Source organism: Sparus aurata, chromosome 11 (assembly GCF_900880675.1).
Source record: "Sparus aurata chromosome 11, fSpaAur1.1, whole genome shotgun sequence".
Classification (NCBI taxonomy): Eukaryota; Metazoa; Chordata; class Actinopteri; order Spariformes; family Sparidae; genus Sparus; species Sparus aurata.
In genome coordinates this window covers 31,836,181-31,846,996 of record NC_044197.1, presented here as the reverse complement: position 1 = coordinate 31,846,996, position 10,816 = coordinate 31,836,181, and the positions used below count along the sequence as shown (strand labels likewise).

The 10,816-nt window shown below is 42.7% G+C and overlaps 1 protein-coding gene across 1 annotated transcript; it reads right to left on the bottom strand.

Annotated features, from left to right (window-relative positions):
- Positions 1-7,868: 7,868 nt before the first annotated feature.
- Positions 7,869-10,285, bottom strand: LOC115591597 (uncharacterized). Its single transcript, XM_030433733.1, has 7 exons — positions 10,133-10,285; positions 9,953-10,055; positions 9,440-9,630; positions 8,981-9,182; positions 8,455-8,657; positions 8,157-8,316; positions 7,869-8,011 (listed from the first exon to the last, which is right to left on the bottom strand). Exons 3-7 carry the CDS (start codon positions 9,599-9,601, stop codon positions 7,869-7,871), a joined length of 870 nt encoding a protein of 289 aa, XP_030289593.1. The 5' UTR covers positions 9,602-9,630; positions 9,953-10,055; positions 10,133-10,285.
- Positions 10,286-10,816: the final 531 nt, after the last annotated feature.

Sequence of the window (10,816 nt, the reverse complement as noted above, 5' to 3'; positions counted from 1 at the left end):
GTACACCGACCGTCGTTGCATGTCAATCATCCGCCTAGGTCCCTCCCACAACTTCCTGTTCCTCAACAACCAAACTTGCTGCTTGGACACTTTAGTGACAAAAGCCCGTTTTTACCGTTTCTTCCTGCACCAGACACAAAGCAAACGTGACGGCAATGTTCGCAAAAAAGCGTGGTGGACATTATTTACCCTCAGTCCGGTTTTAGACGTGCCAATGCGTCCAGTCCGTCGCCTCGGGATGTGGGCCGTGTAGCTAGCGGCTAGCTGCTAGCTACACACGAACATCCACCGATTCCAATTCCACTTTGTTGTCCGCGCGTCTCCGGATCTCCTCAGACCCGAACAGACTCGGTCCTGACTCGTTTAATCTCATTAATCCACAACAGTCAGTTTTGATGCACAGAACCGAACCGCCGGCAAAATCCCGGTCCAGCTCGCGCCGCTGCAGGTATCAATCCGCTTGTTTCTTCAGGTATGTCGTGGGCTTGAGCTCTGCAGTGATTGGCTCTGGTGCGCACGTGGCCACGGTGTGCAGTGATTGGCTCTGGTGCGCACGTGACCGTGGTGGCTCCAGTGGACAATGCTCGCGGAATTTGTAAAGCATTTATGAAATAATTTAGTCACGGTATCATTGCAGTCCAAGCAAATGCTTAGATGCACACCACTGAACCACGCAGCAGCCATGCTGAAAGTCTCGGGTCAGTGTGATCCTGATCCGCAGAGATATTTGACTAACAGAAACACACACACACACAGACAGAGATTCCGTGCTTTTATAGAGAGATGTCAAGTCTTACAGCTGGTCTCCCCTTGCTGTCACTTGCCACCCAGATGGCCAGCACTTGTAATGTGGCCTTCTTGCCCGTTGGCCTTGGCTAAACCAGCTTGCCACACTCTCCCTTGCATCAAAATCCTCCAAACTGGGCCCCTCCACACTGATCCTGATCAGGTCTTCCACTGTGTCTGTGTGAAGCGATGCTCTAGCATCTGACTTGATCCTCTTCTGTGTGGAGAATCCTCTCTCACAAACGGCAGATGACACGGGGAGGACCAGCAGAATGTGGACAAGATGCAGTACGTTCTGAAAAATATACAAACCACATTCTCATTGGGATGTACAAGCTGTCAAAGTTGTTTTTATGTCAAAGTTGACATTGATTTTGATATCAAAATGTCAAAAAAACAAAACAAGTAAAACCTTGTACTCTGAACAGTATGGCTCTCTGGTTAACATTAGCTCCCAAAGGTTGAGGTAGGTCTTGTCCTTGAACATCCTGGCAATTAACAGCTTCAGGCCCACAAACTCTTCTTTTGCCAACTCAGTGTTAACACCATTTCTGAAATTGACATGTAATAAACATCCAATCAGTGTTTAAATTAACATGATTGCCACCAGCCCTCCTATTATTTAGTGGTCCATTTGCTACCTTGTGAGGACAGGGGAGAAGTGATCTAGGAGGAATGCCGGGTCATCAGCACCATGGTCCACTAAGTCCTCTTGATCTTCTGGCCAGCTATCATGATTGAAGATGTTGAAGCATTTGACAGCCTTGGCTGTGGCAGTGGCAGATTCCGTAGCATTATCTCCTATTGGAAGAATAAAGACATATTAATAAAATGATAAACACATCATTTCTGGTCTGTGTTCATAAGACAGAGGAGTACACTTGCCTAGGAGGCTACAGAATCTTGCTTTCAAGTGTTTGACAGTCAGTGTTGGGGAAGTTACTTTAAAAAAGTAATTAGTTACTTATTACTAGTTACTTCTGTAAATTGTAATGAGATTACTTTACTAGTTACTGCATTTGAAAAGTAACTTCACTACTTATTACTTTACTTTCCCATTTCTTTATTTACCGAGTAGATACAGGACAAACATTATAGCCCTATCATCACTTAGTGTTTATTGTATAATTGTATACAACATGGCTTATAAAACCATATGAAAGAACAATATCCCTGTCTGCACAAAGAAATATGCCTCACTGTAAAATCCACAAACAACAGGACAAAGGAGGCTATGGTGAGGTCAATCAGTAGCAACAAGTACACGTTTCAAAACAAAGGCTTTGGGAAACATGAGAATAAAAATCTTTCCTTGAGAACAAAACCAGCTTGTTATTACATTCATGGCAAACAAAAAAGTAAGTGGTCAATGAAAAATATAAAAATAAAGGTCACTTTATCCCATACCATTAAAACACAAATTCACTTAAGCCCATAAAAAGGAACCAGAAAATGTAATTAATTAAAGAAAATTCATGTCATCCCAAAAGCATTATTTTCCCCTTAGCTTGCTCTCCTCTACCTCCAGGAGATGTGGCTGCCAGAGGTGATAACGTACAAAGTCACAAACTCTTGAACCTATTAATGAAATATTGTGTGTTGCAATTATCACAATGCAGGAAACACAAAGTGCAACAAAAGTGCAACAGTGAAAACAATAAGTGCAATAAAAACTTTATCCCATTCAATTCATTTTCCTCTCTATTCTTCAAAATAACGATTGTATCGCATAAGTAAAAGTCTTTCAAATCTTTTATCTGACAGCCTGTTCCTCCTCGGGGTCAGAACAATACTGCCCAGGCTGAAAAGCCTTTCGACCGGTGCACTTGACGGTATTGGTGTGTTGTACTGCTTTGCGATTTCCTTAATCCTGGGGAACCTGGAGAGAACCTCCCAGTCGGATCCAGGCATTTTTAAGTACTCCATAACTTCAGTCTCTGCTGTGTAGGAAATGTCCTCTTCAAAATCAAAAAAGCCATTGTGACTGGAGGTGGCAGGGCTCTGATCTGCTGGTCTTATCAGTGGCTCTTCAGGAGGAGTCCGGGCACGACATTCAGAAATCAGCATGGTTTGGACAGCATCTCTTCTCCTCTCATCTTTGAGCCAGCGGACCTTGAATTTGGGTGATGTGGCAGCAGCCATCAGAGCATCCTTGCTGTCCAAGACAGATGCAAATCTGTCTTTGATCGCCTGTAATATGAAATAGTAGGCTACATTAGAAAAACATATACAGTTCAATTAACAGCTTTTACAGCCTCATAAGTTTGGGCTGATTCAGCTATATTAAATTGTAGGCCTATAGCCTACACTGCAAGCTATTATGTAAGAGGTTAGGGTAGGGCCTATTCATTTTACTATTCAATATGTGTTTACCTGTACAATAGCACCAGGCATGCCAGCTGTCATCTTGGAAAGGCCATCCTTCAGCGCAAGCAACTTTGACATGAGAATCTCCAAGGTTGGCAGGAGGGTGCCGTAGTAGCAATCTTCTTCTCCTTGTAGTATATCTAATGCAGCAGCAAGAGGTCTTGTCACTGCACAATATTCCTTCAGGAACTGATACTCTCGCTCAGTGATGCCCTTAAGACCCAGTCTAGAAAAAATGGTGTTTAAATCTCTTACTGGGATTTCTGTTATGAGAGACAAGGCGTCATGAGTCGAGTTCCAGCGTGTAGCAGTGGGTATGATGAGCTTTCTTTTTAGCACATCCTCAACCTGGTCTGAGGCCACAGTAGAGCGACTAGTTTTTGTCCAGAGAGCTGTACACTTTGCAAAAGCACTTCTGTAAACTGCTTTACAGTCACTGTTACTGGTCAGCCATTTCTCCAGGTCATTTTTTGAGATCAGATTCAGTGTATGTGATGCACAGCGCAGATGAGGTGGCAGTGAAAATGCCTCGTCTGATCCTGTGGAGAGGGCTTCGGCAACATCAGTAAAAGTGACCTCCTCCTCTTCATCATCAGGTGGCTCGTCAGAGTCAGAACCATCATCAGGATGGGATTCAAAGATTCTAAAGGCTTTTGAAAAATTGCTGCCATTATCAGTGACACATGCTATTACTTTATGTGATAGCCCAAACGCTGAATGAACCCCATCTATCTCGCAAGCTATGACATCGTACGTGTGTCTTCCTCTCACTCTCTTGCAGCAAAGAGCAGCCTTTTCACGTTTAAAACTAATGCCGTCTATCCAGTGCGCTGTCATTCCTAAGTAACTTTTGTTGTTGGCGGACCAAATGTCTGCGGTGGTGGACACATGATCCAGGGACTCGAAAGTTCTTTTGAGGTTCGATTCCATGTTGGAATAACACTTGTCCAGGTAACGGGAAAATGTTTTCCTGTCGGACATTGGCTTGCGAGTCGCAGGTATTTTATCTAGTATTTTTTGAAACCTGGGCGATTCAATAGTCGACAGGGGAAGCATGTCTTCTACAATGAACCCTGCAACCAGCCTGTTAATGTCTTTCTGTGTTACCTGCTTCTGTGCTCCAACACTTGTAAAAAGCTTTGCCTGTTTAGGTGGGGTCGGCTGCTCTTCGACTCCTTCAGATGACCGGCGAGCAGGGTCTTTGGCCACAAGTTTTGTATTGCCATGCTGGGCTGACAAATGCTTGGACAGGTTGCTCATGGACTTGGAAGCAGTTGAAAGAAATTTGTCGCCTGGGCATAGAGTGCATTTCACTCGAATATTTTTGTCCTTTCGAGCTATAAACTGAAAGTAATGGGAATATCGCCACTGTCCGAAACCCCCAGTCTCCGTCTCCGTCTCCATTTCCCTCTCTCCTGTTCGCACCAGAAGAAACGTCACTCGACTCAAATCGATCTCTATGGCAACGCACACAGGCAGCACGCACACATGCCTGCACCACTTAAACAGAACACAACTCTTCACACAGGCAAACATGGCTTGGGTAACGCAGGAAAGCGCGTTCCTATAGTCTAGTAAAGTAGTGTAGTTGCCGATATTTTTAGTGTAATGCGTTACTTTACTTCGTTACCCAAAAAAGTAATATCGTTACAGTAATCCGTTACTTTGTAACTCGTTACCCCCAACACTGTTGACAGTGGAGTTGATTGTTGCCTCCATTGCTCTCTGTAGTCTAGTGATAGCACCACCATCCTCTACCAGCTTAGAGACTTCTCCTTTGAGTGTAACTGTCTGTGTGGGACATAAAGCATAAACACAAATTCTAGTTACAGTGTTTCCCCTACCATTCTGTTGGCGGGGCGGCCCGCCCCGCTAACGCAGGCCCCCGCCCCCCTTGAAAAACGTGAAAATCTTGACATTGATGTGCGCGCTTGTTGTCTGTTTCTCTGCACACTGTCGGATGCTGTTTACATTTTACACTTTTCATTCAAATAAGCTAACGTAGCTTCCACAGATGTTTATTTTCATCTATGAGACCTACATTTATCTTCCGAAATGAAGCTATCCAGCCCGTGTTTAATCTCCAAAAAGCTGCAGGTAAATTAATCGGCTCGTGTTCTTCTACCGGTATGACGGTGAAGTTTTGACCGCAGATCACCTCAGCAGACCCGGGCTGGGCTGCTCCGCCGCTCCGCTACAGGTGCGGCTGGTCTGGACTTCTCCCAGCTTGCGGAGCAAATGTGCAAACAAGTTATTTGGATAAACTGGCGGCACAACGGGGAACTAAACGGTTACTTTCTCACACGAAAAAGCTTTAAAACCTGATGTTACCAGCGCTATAGCGGAATTTAAAACAGAGTTACGGCGGTTTCAAGTTAGCCATAGCGAGGGGAGGTTCGCTTCCTGTTTATAAAATAAAAGCGCAAATTCTATCCTTATGGTTTTCTTTATAATTAAAGGACAACGGCTGTTTTATTTTTGTGAAAATGACCAGAAGTGCGTTACTTACTACGGCTGGCTTGGGTAGCGCCGAATTAATCGGAACAAAAGTTTAAACAGCTGTTATTATTATTATGTTATGTAAGCCAGCTTGTATGATCCTTGCAAGATAGCAAGTCAGCTGGCCTTGTATTGTCTCCAGGGCCCTGGAGACATGTGGAAGCCATCGTGTTCCTTTAACCCCACCGGGGACTAGGACATCCACTCCCAGGTCTGCTCCAATGGCTTTCAGCTCCCTCATTGATTTGGGGCTAAAATGGTAGGTCTTCCACACCAAATGTAGCAGATCATATACTTGACCCATCATAACATTGTCCCTCTGGACTGACAACATGGCCAATTCCAATCTGTAAGGATACATTTCAATTGGTTAGATAAGCTACCCTGTGTTGAGAAAATGCACAAAAGCCTATATACTGTAATTAGGCCTACCTGTGAGGCATACAGTGAAAGGGCACAACAAAATCTCCTGCATCTCTTTGTAGAAGGGTTATGACCCCCCCTTTGCTGCCGAGGTTAACTGCAGCACCATCAGCACCCAGAGCAACCGTTTTCCCCAGCCAATCTGCACACTGATGCCCAAGTGCAGCAAAAGCTTTCTTTGTGGCAGCATAAATTCCTAAATAAAAAAAAACATATCATGCAGGTTACCAGCCTATAGATTGTAAAGGGGAAACTGTGATATTTTATTTATCAGTTTACTTCTCCTTTTTCAATAGGCTAACAGCCAGGACTATACAATTACAAAGTATAGTTTGGGTCATCATAATGTAATATTTTTACTTATGTCATAGGCTACTTAGGGAATTTAGGGAATGCTCTCATGCCATCATGAACTCCCCTGCATGGGCTTGGAATGAAGATTCATGTTGTAAAGAAATATTTTTATTATTTGTTTTAAGAGAGGAGTTATCCAAGTCAGAGTCCTGCATGGGTGAAAAATAATGTACTGTGTCGGACACAGATGCGGATCGGGTCCGACGCCTGAAGAGGCGGGTCGGGTTTTACGATTGCCATTTTCAAGGCGTCACTTATCATCAGTCATTATTAGCGACGCAAATGATAAGCATTTATATTTCATATGAGCTCATTAATGCGTGCTTGCGCCCTCCCAGAACTCCCATTCCCCACGCTGGCTTACTTTCACTTTTAAAAATTGCGTCCGTCCAATTTTCCTTCGGACGTCGGTATCAATTTATACCAGGTTGGCTCAGGTACGAATGTAATTTGTGCTACTGTCGGAAAACGGGTCAGATGCAGTTATAAGTATGGCGGGTTCGGGCGGGTTTGCAAAAAAAGACCCGTGCAGGACTCTGCTCTAAGTGACCATTTAATCCTCTAGCTAATTATCAAGCTAAATATCCAACATGCTAGTTAACGTCAAATACTGCGGTGGAAGACGACGGTAAAATATTTCCTTTCTCTAACACTGGATTTATTTATGCCTGAATTTTTAAGGTGTGGCGGCTTTTATTTTGCCGTGGCGGTGCGCCACAGTCAATTACATGTAGAGGAGACCCTGCTCTGACCGCACTCATGACAGTATACACAGTGCATTATATTACGTCCTTTATCGTACCGTAACCAGGGAAACTGTTTCAACCAGTCCTGCCTGAAAGAATACGTTTTCAGCTTTTTACTTTGAGTCTCGGGGCCGGGCTCTTTTTCTGACTCGGTTGTCTGCTCTGGTTCCGAGTCTGATGCCGCCGAAGGACCCCCAGATAACAAATTGTTTATGGCCCAAATTTGGACCAAATGTGGCTTGCCATTTTGGATAAGCTTTGGAATGATGTACGGCCCAAATTTGGCCCAACTCTGGCATGCCAAGAAAAAAACAAATCTCAGCCAAAAGTGAGCCAAAAGGGATTTTGGAATTCCAAAGTGTTGCCAGACCTATCCCAAAGAGAGGCCAAAACCCCATAACCTTGCCAAAAACTAGCCTAAACTGATCCAAAAGGATGCCATAATTGAACCAAAGTGATGCCACAATATATTTTTTAATTATATTTATTTATTTATTTATTTATTCATTCATTCATTCATTTATACATGTGGAAACTATGTCCTAGTATCCTAGGCTCATGTGCTATTTATGTGTTATAACTGTATGTATAAAAAACGAAACAAAAAGACAATAGATTTATTTTATTTTTTTTTATTCTGGTGTCTCTTGCTCATCAATTAATTTTAAGACATTTGTTTTTTTTAACACAAATTTATACTGTCGGCCGGCTGGCGCCTGGCAGCCGATTTTTCCTCCCCCCCCCCCTATCCCCTGCCCAGTAGAACCACCGTTTAATTGCATCAGCGATGCTCAGATCAGTGGCTTCAATGCATACAGGGTTACGTCTGACAGCATCTGAAAATGACATAACAAATAAAAGAAAAACAATTCAGCAGACAAACTTAATCTGGTAATAATATAATAATAACAATAACAATAACAATAATAATAATAATAAATACAATAAAATCAGTCAACATGGGTGCAGGATAATCCTTACCTGTCACAACTGCCCTGAGGTGGAGCTTTTCAAACGGCACTTTCCCATTCAGGCCGCGCCATGATATGGTCTTCGCAAGATCATTTTTGATGGCCTGCTTCAGAATGCGCCACACAGTTTCTTTAACTGTTGCCCCTCCCACCAATCCAAGAGTGATGACCTAAAGTACAAAAAGAAAAAAACAACAAAATTAGGAATTCAAAATAAAAGAGTCCCATTTTCCATCATCTATTCGGCATAACCATAAATTTAAAAAAGAAAAGAAGAAAGCAGAAAGATAAGAAAGAAAACAGCTCACCAGTTTGTTACGGAGGTCTGGTTGACTTCCTAGATCCCTCTCAAGAGCATACAGGGCAGGCTTATCATTCAAGGGAAATACGTTAGTGGTGGGAATCCCTGTGACAGCATTGGTGGATCTCTGCATGTCTTGGATCATTCGGATTATGTTCTTTTGCTGATCCATCAGAATTTGTTGATTGACAAGAACTTCTTTCAGAAGAGCTGAAAAAAGAATCGTCTAGTTCAAAAGGGTAGTTTTAAATTATCAAGGCATGTACAATCATGGATGAAAATATTGGGACCCTTTTTCACCAGAGACCTTGTCTGTGTACATGGCATTATGAAATCTAAAGACTGATAAAAATCAAGGGGTATAATGCAAGGTTATTAGTCATCTCAGTAGGACAATGACCTAAAACACCAAAAAGTAAAAAGTAACCAGATATGATCCTAAAGTGGCCATCAATGAGTCTATTCAAGTCCCATAAAAAACCTGTGGAGAGATCTCAAGACAACAGTTGGAAGAAGGCACCCTTCAAACTTACTTCCACACATTTGGTTGCAGCCTCTCATGTACCCATGATAGGGTGGACTGATAGGCTGGGCTGCTGCTGTTTCTGCCATGCTGCTGCTCTGCTGCTGCTCTGACCCTGCCATGTCACTGCTCTGCTGCTGCTCTGACCCTGCCATATCACCATAACTCTGATCTATTGCCTGGCGGAGGCTTGACCCCAGGCTCATTACATGCTGAAGGTGAATGTAGAAATAACAATATAACAGTTTTAAACCTATGAACTTGGTTAAATGAACCTTATTAGTGAACAACAATTCATGTTGTCAATTAAGCCTAAAACTGCAAATGGTTTATCTGACGTTTCATGTCAAAAAGGTTGCTGACTGCTGACCATCAATCATCCCTATTCATCCTGAATAATCCCTAAAGGGCACATTTTAAACAGATTTTTATTTAAAACTAGAGATAAAAATATTCTGCAATTCTATACCTGAGAATTCTGAGGCTCTTCACCAGATGAGGGGACCTCAACAAACCCACATTCTGATTGTGGCATGAGAATGAAGTGCCTGGAACTGGAGGGAGGTCTTGGGATAGCGGGGGCCTTGGGAAGACACACACTTCCTTTTCGGTGGACTGAGGTTTTCCTCATCTTCTTGGTCCCTCATATATCTACTTGGCCTTTGTTAGAGAGAGACAAAAGACAAAGACATCAACATCCGCATCAAATACAAAGAATGATCTGAACTGCTAGGTAGTAATACAAAATTAAACACAGAGTGTTATGTGCCCAGCAGGTATATAACACTGTTATATGAAAACATTATCATATGATAATTCTAAAGTAAATTGACCCATAGCCTTGTTGTTAAAGAACATTGGTACAACATGTGTAGCAGGTGCGTTATGCTGCTTTTAAAGAATGTGTGTGTGTGTGTGTGTGTGTGTGTGTGTGTGTGTGTGTGTGTGTGTGCGTGCGTGTGGAGATGCATAAAAGTCCTACTTAAGTTTTCTTTTAGGCCGCATGTCTTGGTCGTCTGCCTCTGATGCATAGTCCGTCTGCTCCAGTGCCAGTGAAACTCGCTTGCGGCATTCTAAAATGCTGTCTGTTGAACAGAACTCAATTTTAGGATTATGTTTCCTTTTGACATTACAAATCAGTTCATTATCTAAGAGTGCAAACCTGAAGAATAAAATATTCTGGCGTCTGTGTGAACAGGCCATGTACTTTGGGCCTCCTCCAGCTGCTTAACGGCCCGCTGAACTCCCTGGCTCTTGTAGGGAGGCCACCTACAGGTCCCTTCATGAAACCAGGCTGTTGGTGCAACCTCCACCTCCTCGTCTTTATCAAAACAGATGACTGAGTACATCTTTTCTGCAATGAGAGAAAATAAATGTAACTCCACAACATTATGACAGGATTTTGCTTGGGAGTGTAATCTTTTTCTTTCTCTTTTCTTTTGTGCCCACCACCACCATTCCAGAAGACAAATAAACAGTGCATATGAAAAACCCTCAAAGAACCTTTTTGATTTAGAAATGATTCACAATTAATCTGAACATTTTATCATCAATAAATCAATGACAATTCCTCGAAATGAATGAAAATTCCTCTGCTTTGCATCAGAGTTTTTCCACCTCCACTTCTCCATTAGGCCATGGAACAGACCTCAACAGTCTTTATCCTTTACTAAACAACAGAACAATTGTACAACCACTCAATGAAGGTGTAGCAGAGGAAACACAACAAAGGTATCTCTAATCTCACACAAAGGAATTCTAACAAACTTGCTTAAATTCCCATTGAGCCTGGCACATTTAAGGTTGGTTGACAGACCTGAAACAACCAGAATGTCTACTTCAGTGG

What these genes read in the sequence shown, in the direction of transcription:
- LOC115591597 (XM_030433733.1), bottom strand. Translation starts at nt 9,601, where the DNA reads ATGAGGAAAACCTCAGTCCACCGAAAAGGAAGTGTGTGTCTTCCCAAG. An exon ending in CTGCAACCAAATGTGTGGAA is followed by an intron (nt 8,658 to 8,980) that starts GTAAGTTTGAAG and finishes TTCTTTTTTCAG; the next exon opens with CTCTTCTGAAAGAAGTTCTT. An exon ending in CCTCAGGGCAGTTGTGACAG is followed by an intron (nt 8,012 to 8,156) that starts GTAAGGATTATC and finishes TGTCATTTTCAG; the next exon opens with ATGCTGTCAGACGTAACCCT.